This window comes from Delphinapterus leucas, unplaced genomic scaffold (genome assembly GCF_059928025.1).
Source record: "Delphinapterus leucas isolate spDelLeu-1000000601 "Yukka" unplaced genomic scaffold, BTC_Dleu_Yukka2 spDelLeu_asBTCV2_sq25, whole genome shotgun sequence".
Taxonomy (NCBI): Eukaryota; Metazoa; Chordata; class Mammalia; order Artiodactyla; family Monodontidae; genus Delphinapterus; species Delphinapterus leucas.
Genome location: NW_028322234.1, coordinates 6,099,698 through 6,118,798, shown reverse-complemented (window position 1 = coordinate 6,118,798; position 19,101 = coordinate 6,099,698). Strand labels below are relative to the sequence as shown.

The 19,101-nt window shown below is 47.9% G+C and overlaps 1 protein-coding gene across 2 annotated transcripts in view; it reads right to left on the bottom strand.

Moving 5' to 3' along the window:
* The window catches only part of CUNH19orf44 (chromosome unknown C19orf44 homolog), a 29,586-nt gene that overhangs the window by 7,328 nt on the left and 3,157 nt on the right, over positions 1-19,101 (bottom strand). For both annotated transcript variants that reach the window (XM_022558292.3, XM_022558293.3), the window contains exons 2-8: positions 17,451-18,216; positions 15,736-16,057; positions 11,587-11,660; positions 5,806-6,220; positions 4,008-4,103; positions 2,447-2,613; positions 36-117 (exon numbers count right to left, since the gene is read on the bottom strand). In XM_022558292.3, the coding sequence (XP_022414000.1) occupies positions 46-117; positions 2,447-2,613; positions 4,008-4,103; positions 5,806-6,220; positions 11,587-11,660; positions 15,736-16,057; positions 17,451-18,215 (1,911 nt within the window). In that variant the 5' untranslated portion in view covers position 18,216 and the 3' untranslated portion in view covers positions 36-45. The remainder of the gene's footprint in view (positions 1-35; positions 118-2,446; positions 2,614-4,007; positions 4,104-5,805; positions 6,221-11,586; positions 11,661-15,735; positions 16,058-17,450; positions 18,217-19,101) is intronic.

Below are 19,101 nucleotides of genomic sequence, written 5' to 3'. Positions count from 1 at the left end.
GGGACCAGCTCCTTAGACCCATGAGTCTGTCTCACCTCCCGGCGTTCACAGCTCCTTCTTCACCTCCTCCAGGGCCTCCTCCATGGTCAGCGGGGTGGGCCTGTGTTGCCTGATGTACTGTGGGGCAGAGGACACACAGGGAAGCCATCACCACTGCTGCCTCAGTCTACTGAGGCTCTGGGTCCTGGAGATGGTGCCTATCCCCAGGGGCTAACAGAAAAAATGAAGGGATGCCAGGTGGCAATGGAAACAGAAGAGGAGAGGTGAACCCAGGCAGCCTCCGGGCAGGTACCCTGCAAGGGGTGAGCCCTGACTGAGCCTGGAAGGGAAAAGGGACCGTGGTGAGGGGCAGGGCTACCCGGGGTGCCCTCAGAGGACACAGGTTGGGGAGAAGGACTTGGGTGCCACTCTCAGGGTGTGGGCCTGGAGCAGAGAGCAGGCAGCCACACGTGGGCTGCAGGCAGGTGACATAGTCAGATCACTTCAGCCTGCATCCAATCAACTGATGCACATCCAACAGAGGAACAAGTTAAAAGGACCCCACTGGGGAGCAATCAGCCCAGTCCAGAATGTGGGAAACCGTCAGATAACCTATTTTCTTTCTTTTTCTTGGCCACACCGTGCAGCATGTGGGATCTTTGTTCCCCAACCAGGGATCGAACCCACACCCCCTGCATTGGAAGTGCAGAGTCTTAACCACTGGACCGCCAGGGAAGTCCCAGGACAACCTGTTTTCTTCCAACCAGTAAACTGCAAGGAAACCAAAGAGATGGGGGAGGGGGGAAGACCTCTAGAGCAGTGGTTCTCAAAGTGGGTCCCCAATGGGCCCATGGGAGAAATGCCCACTGCTAGGCCCACCCTGCTGCCAACACAACCCCAGTGGTCAGGCCCTCAGGGGTCTGACGCTGCTCAGGGCTGAGAACCACTGCTCTAGATTAAGACATCAAATGATCTTTTTTTTTTTTGCGGTACGCGGGCCTCTTCACTGTTGTGGCCTCTCCCGTTGCAGGGCACAGGCTCCGGACGCGCAGGCTCAGCGGCCATGGCTCACGGGCCCAGCCGCTCCGCGGCATGTGGGATCTTCCCAGACCGGGGCACGAACCCGCATCCCCTGCATTGGCAGGTGGACTCTCAACCACTGCGCCACCAGGGAAGCCCCAAACGATCTTGATGTACCACTTTGGACACTGATGAAATAAACAGGAGAAAAAGGTACAACTTTTATGAGATGAGTGGAAATCTGAACACTGGATATCTAATGATATCAAGAAAGCTTAGGGCTTCCCTGGTGGCGCAGTGGTTAAGAATCCGCCTGCCAATGCAGGGGACACGGGTTCGAGCCCTGGTCCAGGAAGATCCCACATGCCGCGGAGCAACTAAGCCTGTGTGCCACAACTACTGAGACTGCACTCTAGAGCCCACGAGCCACAACTACTGAAGCCCGCGCGCCTAGAGCCCACGCTCTGCAACAGGAGAAGCCACCTAATTAGAAGCCTGCACACCACAATGAAGAGTAGCCCCTGCTCGCCGCAACTAGAGAAAAGCCGACACGCAGCAAGAAAGACCTAACACAGCCAAACAAAAAAAAAATGCTGCAGGAATTCCCTGGCTGTCCGGTGGTTAGGACTCTGCACTTTCACTGCCAAGGGCACGGGTTTGATCCCTAGTCAGGAAACTAAGATCCCACAAGCAAAACCAAAAAAAAAGGTTAATTTGGTTTTGGTATACTGGCATTGTGACTATTTTTTTAAAGTCTTTATTTTTAAGAAATATATACTGAAATATTTGTAGATAAAATGATAAAAATCACCATGCAGAACAACTCATATAGTATGATGCCATTTCTGTAAAGAAATATATATATCATGTTATTATATATAAATACTATACCTCTTCTATATATTTTATACATAGTATAAAATATGTAAGATAAAATATTGTACATGTACATAACAGTTTATATTTTACATAGGAAAAATCTAAAGACTATATATCAAGTTGGTAATAGTCATCTCTGAAATTATGGAGAACTTTATAGGCTACATATCTCCAACAAAATTTTTATACAATATTTTTTGTAATCAGACAAAAAAATAAATTTTGGAGGGAAAAATAGAGGTGAGTGTGACATCCCTTGAGCTTAGCCCTTGGGACTGAGGAGAGGGGCCCTGCCTGTGGTGGCCCATGGGAACGGTAGGTAGAGGGACAGGACCCTCACCGAGGAGGTCACCTTTGGTCCGAGGTCACACAGAGCCTGGGCTGCGGCTGGCTCTCAGTGCCCCTGCCCCGCACCAGCCCTGGTCATGGCCAAAGAGAGAACAGGACTCCTTCCACGAGGACTGAAGGTGAAGGTGGCGGGGCCCCCAGCGTCCCCGCCACCCCGGGCTGAGCGTGGGAAGCCGCCTGCCCTCTCTTTCCCGGGAAGGGTTAGCTGCACCATGGTCACCTCTTTGGTTTCCTCCAGGGTGTGGTAATGGAATGAGTCCCGGTCCAGGGAGCGCAGGAGGGATGCATGCAGGTGCCGGCTGGCCTCGATGAACTGCTGTGTCAGGCTCAGTTGCTGCTTCAGCACATCGTTGAGCGCGAACACGGCCGGGCTGTACGCTGTCAGGGCTGCACCGGGTTCCGTGTCAGTCGGCAGCCCCCGGGGCCCCATCCCCCTGGCCAGACCCGCTCCCCGCAAGGGCCCTGCAGCCCCCAACCGTGGACTGTGTCGGGATGCTCTCTGCAGGTGCTGCCACCTTCGGAAGCAGCAAAGGACTCGCCTATTCTGTGCCTCTCTCTACTCAGTAGTAAAGGAACCGCTCTCTTCGCTGACTTTGTGTGGATCTCACACCCTCAGCTCAGCTCCCAGGCAGAACCGGAAGCCTCACCTCAGCGTCCAACACAAGGAAAGAAGGCCAGTGACACGGCTCCCCAAACTGCAACCGCACAGTGCGAATCTAACACTCCTGAACTGTACACTTAAAAATGGGGAAGAGGGTAAATTTTACACTATGAATTTTTAAACACATAATTAAAATAATTTAAAATGCAATTAAAATATAATAATTAACTAAATAAAAGTACAATTAAAAATAACTGCAACTGGGGCTTCCCTGGTGGCGCAGTGGTTAAGAATCCGCCTGCCAATGCAGGGGACACAGGTTCGAGCCCTGGTCCGGGAAGATCCTACATGCCGTGGAGCAACAAAGCCCGTGCGCCACACCTACTGAGCCTGCGCTCTAGAGCCCGCAAGCCACAACTACTGAGCCCGCGCGCCACAGCTACTGAAGCCGGCGCGCCTAGAGCCCGTGCTCCGCAACAAGAGAAGCCACCGCAATGAGAAGCCCGCGCACCGCGACAAAGAGTATCCCCCGCTCAGCAACGAAGACCCACTGCAGCCAAAAAATAAAATTAAAATTAAAAAAATTAAAAAAAAAATTTTAAACTGTTAAACTGTTAAAAATGATCATTACTAAAACTACACAGTAACATGGAAAAATTGTTGAGGTTAATATTGTGTTTAAAAACAGGAGATTTTTTTTAAGGATATAAATATTTCACATATTACAACCAATATATTTTAATATCTTCATCATCTAAAAATGTTAAGAAAATGGAAATGGGGGGAAAAAAGCAGGTTCTAGACGGATCCTTGCTTGTGTCATGTGAGTCATCAGCAGCCCCGTGGGACCTGACACAGACTGGGTTTCCCAAGGTGGCTGCTGGGCGTCTTCCTATTGCCCGAGGCTGGGCTGGGCCTCCCCAGGGCCCCACGACTCTCCCACACTCAGCAAGGAGGCAAGTGTCGCGTCCACAGGGCTGGGCCGCTCAGTACTGGCTGAGTGTCTTCCAGAGGAAAACACCTATGGATTCTGGACAGAAAGGCTCTGAGGGGAACACACAAAATAAAGATGGCCCTGTGGGGGTGGAAGGCTCATAGGTATGTTCCTGGTAGCCTTCCTGTTCTGTCCAACATCGATGTCCTCGACCTAAGGGACCCACAAGGTGAGCTGGGCTGTTACCTTCTATGGCGTCCGCACTGATGACGTGGCTGGCGATGGGCGAGGGGTCCACATAGGCACCTCCCAGGGCTGGTCCGATGGCCGCTACGCCGGCCGCTGTCCCAAGGACAAAGGGGGAGAGGTGAGTGGGCAGGATTCAGAGCAATGACTTTCTCATCAACAGGTGTGAGGCTGAAATAAGCTACATGAATCTGTCCTTTTCTCTTTCTGAATGTGATGGCCACCCTCCTTGCTTTTTTAACCGTTACCCCTTTTAAAAATTTCCCAAACCTGCCTCCATCTTTCTGGTAGGTTCTCCCTGTTCAATATACAAGTCAGGTGTGCTGGCTGAAGTGGTCACCACAGCTCAGCACGGCTGACAACTGTGGCATCGTGCCCTCCCCTGGCTCTGCCCTCCTTCCACAGCTATTTGAGGGCTTCGGAATGTTCCCTGGATTCTAACTGGCTGGCTGATTTATGGTGCCTTTTTTCCCTCTCCTTTCAAAGTCAGGCCGCGTCTAGGAAATCAGCACCACCAATGTTTTATGAAAGCACCTCTTTATTTTTTATTTTTCACTTTTTTTTTTAAAACATCTTTATTGGAGTATAATTGCTTCACAATGGTGTGTTAGTTTCTGCTTTATAACAAAGTGAATCAGTTATACGTATACATACATCCCCATATCTCCTCCCTCTTGCGTCTCCCTCCCACCCTCCCTATCCCACCCTTCCAGGTGGTCACAAAGCACCGAGCTGATCTCCCTGTGCTATGCGGCTGCTTCCCACTAGCTATCTATTTTACGTTTGGTAGTGTATATATGTCCATGCCACTCTCTCACTTCGTCCCAGCTTGCCCTTCCCCCCACCCCATGTCCATCTCTTTAAATTGCAAAAAAAGAAACAAAAATGGGCACATTTGCTGCCCACAGGCTAGGCTGTCAGAAAGGCAGCAGGAGGACCTGGAGAGGGACACAGAACCAGGGTTTAAAATCCCCTTGAACACCTTCTAGTGATCTGAGTTGGCTCGTCTGACTGACCTTCCTCCCTGAGAAACAGAGCAGTCACGCCCCCAGCCAGGTGTGAGGTCCCAGCGGATGTATGACTAAGCCCCAAATCCAAATGAACAGACAAAGGTAGAACCGCACCCCAGCGCACAGTCTGGAAACAAGTTCTGTCCGTATTGCGGGTGTTGTCTAGACAAGAAAAGGGAGCAGGAGACTCGCTAAAAGAAAGCGACCTTTCCATCCGCAAGGGCCAAGGCCAATGCTGGGGACGCGAGAAAAGATGAGCAGTGCCTGCTGCACCCCAGAAGAGAATCCACCGACAAACGCAGCGAGTTCAGACAACCAGCCAGCTGGGCAACACAGCAGCCCTTGGAGCCCCCATGCTGGGGCCCCACAAAGTGCCTGAGGACATGCTGTCCCAGAAGGCGGTTCCTGTCACCCTGGGTAACACTGACATTTGGGGCGGGGTCACTCTCTGGCCAGGCCATCCTGGCCACTGCAGGATGTTGAGCAGCACCCCTGGCCTCCACCCATAGACTTCCCGTCACCCAGACCTTGCCGATGTCTGTCCCCTGGGGCCAGGATCACCCCAGCTGAGAACCACTGACTTAGTCTTTGGTTTGAAACCTTTCAGTGTTTTAGAGCTTGGAAGACAGTGGGGAGTACCCAAGGAGCCCCCTCTTCTGTGGGAGAGGAAACAGGGTGCTGAGGTCCCCCCAGCTGACTAATGACGACAACCCAGACCTCCTGGCCCCAGGGTTCCTGCCTGTCGCTGCCTCTGGCCTGCCCCTCCCTCCTCCAACCAACATGCTTACCCTTAGCCCACTGGTAGGTGAAGGCGGGATCGAGGGTCTGCACAGCCATCTCCTTCACCATGACTCTTGTAACACCCCTGGCCCACTTTTTCCGAGACTTGGGAGTTGGTGGAGGAAGGTCTGTCTTCAGGCTTGCAGAAAATTCAGACCAAGTCACCAGCGTCCTGTCAGGAGACTCCTCAGAATGGGGCATCGACTCAGATGCTGTTGGACTGGGGGATTTTTCAAAATCATCCGAATAAGCCGAGCTCACTGTGCTGGCCATAGGTTCCTGAGACTTTGACCCCAGTCTAGAAGTGCCCTTGGGTCCAGGGGACAAGACGGACCGCTGGCTCAGGCACTCAGAAATCTTGCTTCCAGAGGGGGGGGCCCCAGCCCAGGGGCTTTTGCTGGATGCCTTTTCCCCCTGACCTTTCTAAAACAAAGGATGGCAGAGGTCACTGGAAAGTGTTTTCGAATGAACAAGCTCGGAATACAACTGTGTTAGGATAAGGACACCCCAAGGGCCCAGGAGGTGAGGGTCCACGCTGTCCTTCCTAGATTTAGGCAGGCTGAGTATCGTGAGCTGAACTTTTTTTTTTTTTAACATCTTTATTGGAGTATAATTGCTTTACAACGTTGTGCTAGTTTCTGCTGTATAACAAAGTGAATCAGCTATATGTATACATTTATCCCCATATCTCTTCCCTCTTGCACCTCCTTCCCACCCTCCCTATCCCACCCCTTTAGGTGGTCACAAAGCACCGAGCTCATCTCCCTGTGCTATGCAGCTGTTCCCACTAGGGATAAATGTAAGATAAATGTAATATCTATTTTAATTTTGCTGGTGTATACGTCAAAGTTACTCTCAGCTGACCCTTCCCCCTCCCCGTGTCCTCAAGTCCATTCTCTACGTCTGCATCTTTATTCCTGTCCTGCCCCTAGGTTCATCAGAACGTTTTTTTTTAAGATTCCATATGTATGTGTTAGCATATGGTATTTGTTTTTCTTTCTGACTTACTTCACTCTGTAGGACAGACTCTACATCCACCCACCTCACTACAAATGACAATTTCATTTCTTTTTATGGCTGAGTAATATTCCATTGTATATATGTGCCACATCTTCTTTATCCATTCATCTGTCAATGGACGCTTCCATGTCCTGGCTATTGTAAAGACTGCTGCAATGAACATTGTGTACGTGGCTCTTTTTTTTTTTTTTTTTTTTTTTTTTTTTTGCTATACGCGGGCCTCTCACTGTTGTGGCCTCTCCCGTTGTGGAGCACAGGCTCCGGACGAGCAGGCTCAGCGGCCATGGCTCACGGGCCCAGCCGCTCCACGGCATGTGGGATCTTCCCGGACCAGGGCACGAACCCGCGTCGCCTGCATCGGCAGGCGGACTCTCAACCACTGCGCCACCAGGGAAGCCCGCGTGGCTCTTTTTGAATTATGGTTTTCTCAGGGTATATGCCCAGTAGTGGGATTGCTTGGTCATACGGTAGTTCTATTTTTAGTTTCTTAGGGAACCGCCATACTGTTCTCCATAGTGCCTGTATCAATTTACATTCCCACCAACAGTGCAAGAGGGCTCCCTTTTCTCCACACCCGCTCCAGCATTTATTGTTTGTAGGTTTTTTGATCATGGCCATTCTGACTGGTGTGAGGTGATACCTCATTGTAGTTTTGATTTGCATTTCTCTAATGATTAGTGATGTTGGGCATCCTTTCATGTGTTTGTTGGCAATCTGTGTATCTTCTTTGGAGAAATGTCTGTTTAGGTCTTCTGCCCATTTCTGGATTGGGTTGTTTGTTTTTTTGATATTGAGCTGCATGAGCCGCTTGTATATTTTGGAGATTTAACCCTTGGTCAGTTGCTTCGTTTGCAAACATTTTCTCCCATTTTGAGGGTTTTCTTTTCGTCTTATGGTTCCCTTTGCTATGCAAAAGTCTTTAAGTTTCATTAGGTCCCATTTGTTTATTTTTGTTTTTATTTCCATTTATCTAGGAGGTCGGTCAAAAAGGATCTTGCTGTGATTTATGTCATAGGGCGTTCTGTGTATGTTTTCCTCTAAGAGTGTTATAGTGTCTGGCCTTACATTTAGGTCTTTAATCCACTGTGAGTTCATTTTTGTGTATGGTGTTAAGAAGTGTTCTAATTTCATTCTTTTATGTGTAGCTGTCCAGTTTTCCCAATACCACTTATTGAAGAGGCTGTCTTTTCTCCATTGTATATTCTTGCCTCCTTTATCAAAGATAAGGTGACCATATGTGCGTGGGCTTATCTCTGGGCTGTCTGTTCCATTGATCTATATTCTGTTTTTGTGCTAATACCATACTGTCTTGATGACTGTAGCTTTGTAGTATAGTCTGAAGTCAGGGAGCCTGATACTCCAGCTCCGTTTTTCTTTCTCAAGATTGCTTTGGCTTTTCGGGGTCTTTGTGTTTCCATACAAATTGTGAAATTTTTTGTTCTAGTTCTGTGAAAAATGCCATTGGTAGTTTGATAGGGATTGCACTGAATCTGTAGATTGCTTTGGGTAGTAGAGTCATTTTCACAATGTTGATTCTTCCAATCCAAGAACATGGTATATCTCTCCATCTGTTTGTATCAACTTTAATTCTTTCATCAGTGTCTTATAGTTTTCTGCATACAGGTCTTTTGTCTCCTTAGGTAGGTTTATTCCTAGGTATTTTATTCTTTTTGTTGCAATGGTAAATGGGAGTGTTTCCTTAATTTCTCTTTCATCATCATTTTTCGTCATTAGTGTACAGGAATGCAAGATATTTCTGTACATTAATTTTGTATCCTGCCACTCTATCAAATTCATTGATTAGCTCTAGTAGTTTTCTGGTGGCATCTTGAGGATTCTCTATGTAACGTCTGCAAACAGTGACAGCTTTACTTCTTCTTTTCTGATTTGGATTCCTTTTATTTCTTTTTCTTCTCTGATTGCTGTGGCTAAAACTTTCAAAACTATGTTGAATAATAGTGGTGAGAGTGGGCAACCTTGTCTTCTTCCTGATCTTAGAGGAAATGGTTTCAGTTTTTCACCACTGAGAATGTTGGCTGTGGGTTTGTCATATATGGCCTATATTATGTTGAGGTAGGTTCCATCTATGCCTACTTTCTGGAGAGTTTTTTTTATCATAAATGGGTGTTGAATTTTGTCAAAAGCTTTTTATGCATCTACTGAGATTATCATATGGTTTTTATCCTTCAATTTGTTTATATGGTGTATCACATTGATTGATTTGCATATATTGAAGAATCCTTGCATTCCTGAGACAAACACCACTTGATTGTGGTGTATGATCCTTTTAATGTGTTGTTGGATTCTGTTTGCCAGTATTTTGTTGAGGATTTTTGCATCTATGTTCATCAGTGATATTGGCCTGTAGTTTTCTTTTTTTGTGACAACTTTGTCTGGGTTTGGTATCAGGGTGATGGTGGCCTCGTAGAATGAGTTTGGAAGTGTTCCTCCCTCTGCTATATTTTGGAAGAGTTTGAGAAGGATAGGTGTTAGCTCTTCTCTAAATGTTTGATAGAATTCACCTGTGAAGCCATCTGGTCCTGGGCTTTTGTTTGTTGGAAGATGTTTTTTTTCTTCTTTTTTTTTTTTTTTTGCGGTACGCAGGCCTCTCACTGTTGCGGCCTCTCCCGTTACGGAGCACAGGCTCCGGACGCTCAGGCTCAGCGGCCATGGCTCACGGGCCCAGCCACTCCGCGGCATGTGGGATCTTCCCGGACTGGGGCACGAACCCGTGTCCCCTGCATCGGCAGGCGGACTCTCAACTACTGCGCCACCAGGGAAGCCCTGTTGGAAGATTTTTAATCACAGTCTCAATTTCAGTGCTTGTGATTGATCTGTTTATATTTTCTATTTCTTCCTGGTTCAGTCTCGGAAGGTGGTACTTTTCTAAGAATTTGTCCATTTCTTCCAGGTTGTCCATTTTATTGGCATATAGTTCCTTGTAGTAATCTCTCATGATCCTTTGTATTTCTGCAGTGTCAGTTGTTACTTCTCCTTTTTCATTTCTAATTCTGTTGATTTGAGTCTTCTCCCTTTTTTTTCCTGATCAGTCTGGCTAACGGTTTATCAATTTTATCTTCTCAAAGAACGAGCTTTTCATTTTATTGATCTTTGCTATCGTTTCCTTCATTTCTTTTTCATTTATTTCTGATCTGATCTTTATGATTTCTTTCCTTCTGCTAACTTTGGGGGATTTTTGTTCTTCTTTCTCTAATTGCTTTAGATGTAAGGTTAGGTTGTTTATTTGAGATTTTTCTTGTTTCCTGAGGTAGGATTGTACTGCTATAAACTTCCTGCTTAGAACTGCTTTTTATGCATCCCATGTTTTGCATCATCGTGTCATTTATTTCTAGGTATTTTTTTATTTCCTCTTTGATTTCTTCAGTGATCTATTGGTTATTTAGTAACGTGTTGTTTAGCCTCCATGTGTTTGTATTTTTTACAGTTTTTTTCTTGTAATTGATATCTAGTCTCAATGCGTTGTGGTCGGAAAAGATACTTGACACGACTGCAATTTTCTTAAATTTACCAAGGCTTGATTTGTGACCCAAGATATGGTCTATCCTGGAGAATGTTCCATGAGCACTTGAGAAGAAAGTGTACTCTGTTGTTTTTGGGTGGAATGTCCTATAAATATCAGTTAAGTCCATGTGTCATTTAAAGCTTGTGTTTCCTTATTTATTTTCATTTTGGATGATCTGTCCATTGGTGAAAGTGGGGTGTTAAAGTCCCCTACTATGATTGTGTTACTGTCGATTTCCCTTTTTATGGCTGTTAGCATTTGCCTTATGTACTGAGGTGCTCCTATGTTGGTGCATAAATATTTATCACTGTTATATCTTCCTCTTGGATTGATCCCTTGATCATTATGTAGTGTCCTTCTTTGTCTCTTCTAATAGTCTTTATTTTAAAGTCACTTTTGTCTGATATGAGAATTGCTACTCCTACTTTTTTTTTATTTCCAGTTGCATGGAATATCTTTTTCCATCCCCTCACTTTCAGTCTATATGTGTCCCTAGGTCCGAAGCGGGTCTCTTGTAGACAGCATATATATGGGTCTTGTTTTTGTATCCATTCAGCCAGTCTATGTCTTTTGGTTGGAGCATTTAATCCATTTACGCTTAAGGTAATTTCGATATGTATGTTCCTATTACCATTTTCTTAATTGTTCTGGGTTTGTTTTTGTAGGTCTTTTCCTTCTCTTGTGTATCCGTGAGCAGAACTCTTGAAACCCTTCAGCACGAGGCTGCTGCACTTAGCACTGATGTTGTGAGCATGTGTAGCTGGCACGTGGGTGAAATCTGTTAAAGTGTCATTATTATGTATTATCAAAACATGCGTTGATAATGAGGTGGTTACTAATATGGAAAGAATCACCACGGGGCGATGCAACAAGTACAGGTTAGTTGTGGGGAAGTTGAAGTGGGATCTGCTTTAATCTTCTGATATATTAAGTAGCTCTATCCTGTTATTACCTAAATCAGGGTCTCTACCCATGGCACGCTGACATTTGAGACACGAACATTCTTTGCAGTGGGGGCCATCCTATGCATTGTGGGACACTGGCACAGGACATCCCTGACCACTACCCACCGAATGCCAGTAGCACCCTGCACCCCAGTCATGACCACAGTGTTGCCAGACATTGCCAAGTGTCCCCTAGGGGAGCAATCGCCCCCAGGTGAGAACCACTGACCTAAATGAGGCATAACGGTTGCAAGCTGTTCTACCCAAAGACCTGAAAGGAAGAATCAGTTTTTTGTACTTACTTTCTGTTCCAAGTCTGATTTCTCACTGACAGCTGGAGCCAGATCATCAAGGGATAAAATGTTTATTCTCAAATCTGTAATCAAAAATGTAACATGCCGATATTTACTCCACATGCGTTCACCATCCTGTTGTAGGCACCGGGCTAAGTGCTAGGGACGGGAAGAGCGGAAGGCGTGCAGTCCCTGTCCTCAGAAAGTGAGCCCAGGGATCCAAGAGCTTTTTCTCTAAAGGGCTAGGTCATAAATATTTTTGGCTTTTCGGGCTAGTCTGTCTCTGTCACCATTGCTCAGCTCTGCCCTCATGATTCGAAAGCCGCCACAGACCATGTGTAAACAAATGGGTATGGCTGTGTCCCAGTAAAACTTTATTTATAGGGACTTCCCCCACCGTTCTGCAGTTAAGACTCCGGCCTTCCAAAGCAGGGGATGCGGGTTCGATCCCTGGTCGGGAAACTGAGATCCCACATGCCACGCAGTGCGGCCAAAAAAAAAAAACAAAAAACTTTATTCATAAAAACAGACGACTGGGCTTCCCTGGTGGCGCACTGGTTAAGAATCTGCCTGCCAGTGCAGGGGACATGGGTTCGAACCCTGGTCCAGGAAGATCTCAAATGCCACAGAGCAACTAAGCCCACGAGCCACAACTACTGAAGCCCATGCGCCCTAGAGCCCGTGCTCTGCAACAAGAGAAGTCACCCCAATGAGAAGCCCATGCTCCGCAACGAAGAGTAGCCCCCGCTCGTCGCAACTAGAAGAAAGCCCGCACACAGCAATGAAGACCGAACGCAGCCAAAAATAAATAAATAAAACATTAAAAAAATTTTTTTAAATAAAAGAAGAGCCAAGTATTGTGAACATGTGTGCAGGGGCCCTGGAGGTCTGAGAGGAGGGAGTTATAACCTCAAGGGGGTTGGAGACTTGGCTGGGGAAGGAGGAGCTGACACCAGGTCTGGCCACAGGATCTGTGGGACCCAGTGCAAAGAAAAAAAAAAAAAAACAGACGATGGGGAAATTCCCAGTTGTTAGGACTCTGCGTTTTCACTGCCGAGGGCCCGGGTTCAATCCCTGGTTGGGGAACTAAGGAACTAAGATCCCACAGGACGTGCAGTGAGGCCAAAAGAACAAAGCAAAACAAAGAAACAAAACACAGACCACAGACCTCTCAGCCTCTGGCCTAGACAGAGGAGACAATCACGATGCAAGGAAGGACACCCAGTGACACATGTGCTTGAGGTAGGAGAGGGGGACTGGCACCTCATCCTAAGTTCTCATTTAAAGCAAGTTAAGGACACTTAACTGTGGTGCCAGCTGGCCAGTCACCAGCACCCAAATGCCTTGTGTGCAGGTTACTCAGGAGGAGGAAGGCTCTGCACAGTTCGGGTGTCCCAGCAGGTTTCTGCCCCATCAGTATGTGAGCCCACTCCTCCCCAGGAAGGGGGAGGCCAACCGGCTGCCAGTATTCGCAGGGACACCATCACGTGGCTCATTTCAGGCCCGAGGCACAAAGGCTGTGTGGTGTGTGTGTGTGTGTGTGCGTGCGCACACAACTGGAGATGGGAAGGGTGCGGGGGGTGGGGGGGGTCCACCCTGCGGGGCCTCAAAACTCAAGCAGGTACATGATCCAATCATGGCTGAGTTGAACAGACACTCCCGAAGGGGGCCTAAGGTGTCTAGAGGCTTCCACGGAGGGCACATGCTAGGTTGGAGGGGTGAGTCTCCCTGAGGAGGCAGGATGAGACCCCCAATTCTAGGAACAGGCAGGGGACAGTTAGCAGGAGCAGACGGGAGCAGGGCCCTGCCGCAGGTGGCACAGCGCTGCGGATGAGCAGGAGATGGAAGACTGAGCCGTCTACTCTCTTTGGAAAGGTCAGCTGAGTGCAGCCCTCTGGCAGCCTAAGACCCAGATCAAAGCCCAGCTCATCACTCTAGCGTGAGGGTCTCGCCCCCGCCTCCGAGCTCCTCTAACACTGCCAGTTACCACAATGCACATGACACGTAAGTCCAGAGATACGTTCATGGACAAAGCCTCTGAACTAAGCCATCCCAGCCGGCTCGGGCCAAGGCACTGCAGGAAACTGTGGATGAGCTCTCTGGAACAGTGTTGTCATTGGCTGAGGAATGACGTTATTGTCACATCAGCCAACCCGGACTCGCACAAGCTTACTGAGCAGGAGGCCCCACTGAGGCACTCCACAGGCACCAGCTCACTGACACAGCTCTGCCCCACGTTACAGATGTGGAGACCATGGCACAGAGAGCCTGACACTGCACGGCCAGAAAGAGGCGGAGCAAGGATGTCCATCTCAGGTATGCTGGACCCCAAACTCAGACTTGTACTCACCACTCCCTGCTACGTGCCTCCCTTGAGGCTGCATCAGAATGAGGGAAGGTGGGGTCTGGACACCAAGGGGGCCCTCCAGGCCAGCAGCGAGGGCTGAGGGGCAGCCTGGATGGGCAGCCCAGGAGGGCAGGAACCTGGGTCTGGCACCTGCCCCACCAGCTACACCCACCTTCTCACCCACACCTGCCAGGCTGGCGTGGACACACACTCACCAGCCCCTTGGGCCCAAAGATATGAGACCGTATCAGTGAGGTGCCAAATGGCATCCGGCCGATGGTGGCCCCTGAGGGGGCTCAAAGGGATTTCCTCACATCCGTGAGCCTGTTTCGCTGCCTTCTCCAACCCTCACAAGGGCGCGTGGCAGGGACTCTTGCTGGCCGTGCTTCTCCTCCCCGCCCCCTATGTGGTGGTACCTTGGCATCTTGAATATTTGGACCTGCAGGAATCTGAGACACAGCAGGGGCTGCAAGGACTCCCTGACCTTCTCCCCTGAATCAGGTCGTAAGGCCCTCAGGTAAGAAGATGTGCCTTCCCTCTACCTGGAGGAAAGGAGCATCCTTATGTCCAAGATGGGGGAACACTGAGCAACCCCAACTACATCTCCCCTCATCTACTACCCTTGGCTCATATCCTTCCATCTATCACATTCTCCCACAACTATTCTCCCATCAAACCTAGCAGAAGGCGCGACCGTTTCTTCAGGTTTCCATTTCCTTATGAAGTCTCCTGTGTCACATAAAACGTACCTTAAATATTTATTTAATATCTGAACGCTCTTCTCCTGTTAACCTGCCTTTGGTCACAGAGCCCCAGCCAAGAACCCAGAAGGACACAAGGAAAAAGCTATTTTTCCTCCCCTACAACTGATTCACAGGCTACGGATCACCCTGGCACTTGGGGTCAGGGGAGAGTTGGCTTGTTTGTCATCCTGTTCCTGACACCATGATGCCTGGCACGTGCTGGCACACAGCAGGTACTCGAGACACAGTTATTGAACTCGGATTTGATGATCAGGCACCAGATGGGAGAAATCAATGTTGGCTGCACATCTTTTTTCTTTCTGCTCTTTCTTAAATACATACAATGTTAAAATAAAAATCACGTTCAATGATGGTGAAATAATAAAAATGTTTATGAGGGACTTCCCTGGTGGCACAGTGGTTAGGAATCCACCTGCCAATGCAGGGGACACGGGTTCGAGCCCTGGTCCGGGAAGATCCCACATGCCGCGGAGCAACTAAGCCCGTGCGCCACAACTACTGAGCCTGCGCTCTAGAGCTCGCGAGCCACAACTACTGAAGCCCGCGTGCCTAGAGTCTGTGCTCTGCAACAAGAGAAGCCACCACAATGAGAAGCCCGCGCACCACAATGAAGAGTAGTCCCTGCTCGCCGCAACTAGAGAAAGCCTGTGCGCAGCAACGAAGACCCAATGCAGCCAAAAATAAATAAATTTATAAAAAGAAAAGTTTGTGACTGGTTAGAGATTGGTTTCTTTTTCTGAAGTTAAAAAGGAAAGGAAGCAAATTTCTCTTTTACAACAAGGAAAACTGCATTGCCGTCCTCTTGCACGAGGCTCTAGAAGGATTTCTGTTTTTGCTCTGTCATTGGGTAGGGTTACTAGAAGAAGGCTTTAAAGACAGAACAAAAAAATCTGACATAGCCCCTCAACTAGGAAAGAAGGTCAGGAAGCCAAGGGTGTGACTCGCTCCCCTCATGACAATACCCTGTGACCACCACACCAGGGATCCTAGAGGCAGTCTTGCCCTTCCTGCCCCAGGGTGACAACTCTGCGCAGGGATGAGGGTTACCATTTAGACTTTCATCGGTGGCTTCTGAGGGAGACTCATCCTGAGGCCCAGCCTCACTCCTTCTCAGGGAGGACGAGAGCTTGCCATCCCCCACTGTCGAGGGCACGGACTTCGGAAAGGCGCTGGGGATGGAAAGTGACGCCGTGTGGGAGGCTGTGTCCTCTGAAATGGGAATCTGTGGGGAGCGAGTTCTCGAGCCAGCACTGCGAAGGGTCCCATCTGCTGACCGTGAGGTTGGCAGACGTGATGTCAGAAATGGCTTTGAGCTGGAAAGATCCTTCCTGGGCAGCGAAAGGACTCTCAGTTGATTTGGGATCTGATCCTACTTTGGTAGAAACAAAAGAAGGGAAATTACCAAACATACGCTACATAAGTCCTTATCATCGGACATCATGGCTGGTAGAGAGCATGAGTCCTTGGTGATCAAATCATTATCCCTCTCTGCCCCTTTCTTTCCCTTCCCCTCATCTCTGGAAGTCAAGGTACAACATTTAGACAAGATAATACTGGGATTAGACATACTCCACAAATAATCAGAAAAATTCACTTTGCTTTCAAATACATATTGTTAATTACACATTTTCTAAACTAAGGCCCCTGAGAACATGGATCTTCAACAGAGTCAAAATCAATACGCAGATTTCTCCCCTTAAAATGCAGCCTTCCCATCACTTCACACCAACTAGGATGGCTATAACCAAAATAAATAAATAAATAACAAAAAATAACAAGTGTTGGTGAGGACGTGGAGAAATTGGAACCCTCATACACTGCTGGTGGGAATGTAAAACAGTGCAGTCACTGTGGGAAACAGTTTCTCTGTTCCTCGATAAGTTACACACAGAATTACTACAAGACCCAAGAGTTCGACTCCTAGGTATAAAACCAAAGAATTGAAAACAGGGACTCAAACAGATACTTGTACACTATTCACAATCGCCAAAAGGCGGAAACAACCCAAATGTCCATCAATGGACAAATGGATAAATAAAATGTGGTCCATCCACACAATGGAGTATTACTCAGCCATAGAAACGAATGAAGCACTGACACATGCTACAATGTGAGTGAACCTCGTAAACATCATGCTAAGGGAAAGAAACCAGACACAAAAGGCCACAGGTTGTATGATTCCATTACACGAGATGTCTAGAACAGGCAAACCCACAGTGACACAAAGCAGATTAGTGGTTGTTAGGGTCTGGGGGAGGGGGAAACAGGGAGGGATTACTGGGTAAGGGTCTCCTTTTGGCATGATGAAAACGTTTTGGAACTAGACAGAGGTGGTGGTTACACAACATCGTGAATGCACTTAATGCCACTGAACTGTTCATTGGCATTGAACAGTTGGAAGATGGAAATGCAGCCTTCCCAAGTTAGTGATTCCTGTGTGGTACAACCAACAAATAGGCATGGATCACCAACGGCAGTGATCACAGCTGGTGTTGGATCAGTCATACAAAGTGCTGTCCTGGGGTGTATACAGTTACGAGGCTCCACATAGTGCAAAACTGCCTGACGTGTCCCAAATCCTGTCCCTTACAGAGCAGACCAGCAATGGGTACCCGTGATTGGCTGAAACCCAACCTCTCCTCATCAAACACTTTCTGAAGTGTTTACGGGTGATGGCTCTCTTCAAAAGTCTCTAGTGCTATGACAGAAAGGTACACGTGCAAAGTACATACAAGTACAAGATAAATACATGCAAACCTTACCGAGACTAGTTTTGTTTGTTCTTTCTCACTGACTTTGGTGCTGGTGAAACCCTGATTTGTGGATACTTGTTTTTCGCTAGAAGATTCCATCAAGCTTCCCAGCAACTCTTTCACTTCCTCTTCATCACTGTCTGGAGAATCCAGTCTTCTAGGAGGTTTTTTCTCTTTGGGTGTTTGAAGATCCCTCTCTTTCCCAACATGTGCTTCAGGGGATATCTTTTCCACAGGTGCTTCTCTCTTCTTTAGAAACCTACTGACCTTCCCACTCGGCATGTCACTCTCAGGGACAGGAATTTCAAGGGCCTGTTTCTGGGAGGTTTTGTCTGTGTTCTGTGAAGAAAGGTCAACCGTCCTTCTAGGGGGATTTTCGTCTGCTCTGCTAGGAAGCCAGTCCTCAGAGGTCTTCAGGTCAGATTCCACGTCAGACAAATCCATCTGCACCTTCCGGTTCCTGATCTTGGTTTCTATCTGGGCCAGCTTTGTGAGCGCAGCGTTGGCCCTGACCTTCGAGGCAGTGGTCGAAGCTCTACCTGAAGAGAGCCAGGGCCCACTCCCCAGGAGAGCATTCTCTTTCGGGAATAAGTGTTTTCCATCCATAGTCTGGTTTCTTTTTAGAAATCTGCTTGGACCGGGTGCGATTTTGGTAAGACTTCTACTGATTTCCAAGTTCTGGATTTCTTCCATCTTTGAATCTTCTAAGGAAATATCACTGAAGTCACCAAAGACATCACGCACAGTACGGCTGGTTTTTCTTATTGAAGCCATTCTAGGGAGTAAAGAAAGAAAACTTGCAGTAAGAATACCTGATGTTCAGACTGCACATTCAAATCTCTCAACGCTTCCCACCACCTGGGAGAGGCCACATCCCCCTTTGCCATCTGGCCAGAGCCTCCCCTTCAAGCCCGATGATGGCAACGAAAATAATAAGACACCTGGTACGTTATCATTGAACTATGCCATTCAAGGCCAGGTCTTAAGTGAGACACGTTACATATTAAAGATGAGAGCCAGTGCTTCTCAGGCCCAGCAGTATGCCTAGCGCTCTGCTCAGAGCTACAGTATCTCATTTAATCCTCACTGGACACTGAGAGTTGGTCGTTGTCATGCCTCTTTCATAGAGAAGAGGAAGGAAATGAAGGCCTCCACAGGTTAGGTCACCTGGCCAGCGAGTAACAGAGCCAAATTCAAAGCTCAGGCCAATTCCAAAGGTCCCACTCGCCCCTACAGTGCTTCACTGCCTCTCCAGTTACCCCACCTCTACTCCGAGTGAGTCCTATTACCCAGTTGCACCCCAAGTCTGGTCTCCTCCTTTACCCAAGTGTCCTCAGTTCTCTCAAAAAGAGCTGTTGAAACACAATCTGTATATTTAATGAGCTCCCCAGAAATCTTATTTTACTTACAGTGTGAGAACTACTGCCCTGGGAGCAGGGATGGGGGCTATGGACAGACACAGACCCCCCACCAAAGGTCGGCCATGTGTTGTATGTGTGTGCTGGCGTACAGTTTTCTGGGAAAAAGGGCCAGCGTTTTCATCATATTCTCAGAGTTCCCATGTGCCCCTGAAGGAATATGAACAATTCACTCCAAGATTTACCAAGGTTTCAAAAGATTTTAAAGACTTAAAAAAATGGAAAAACATGGCATGGGTGTG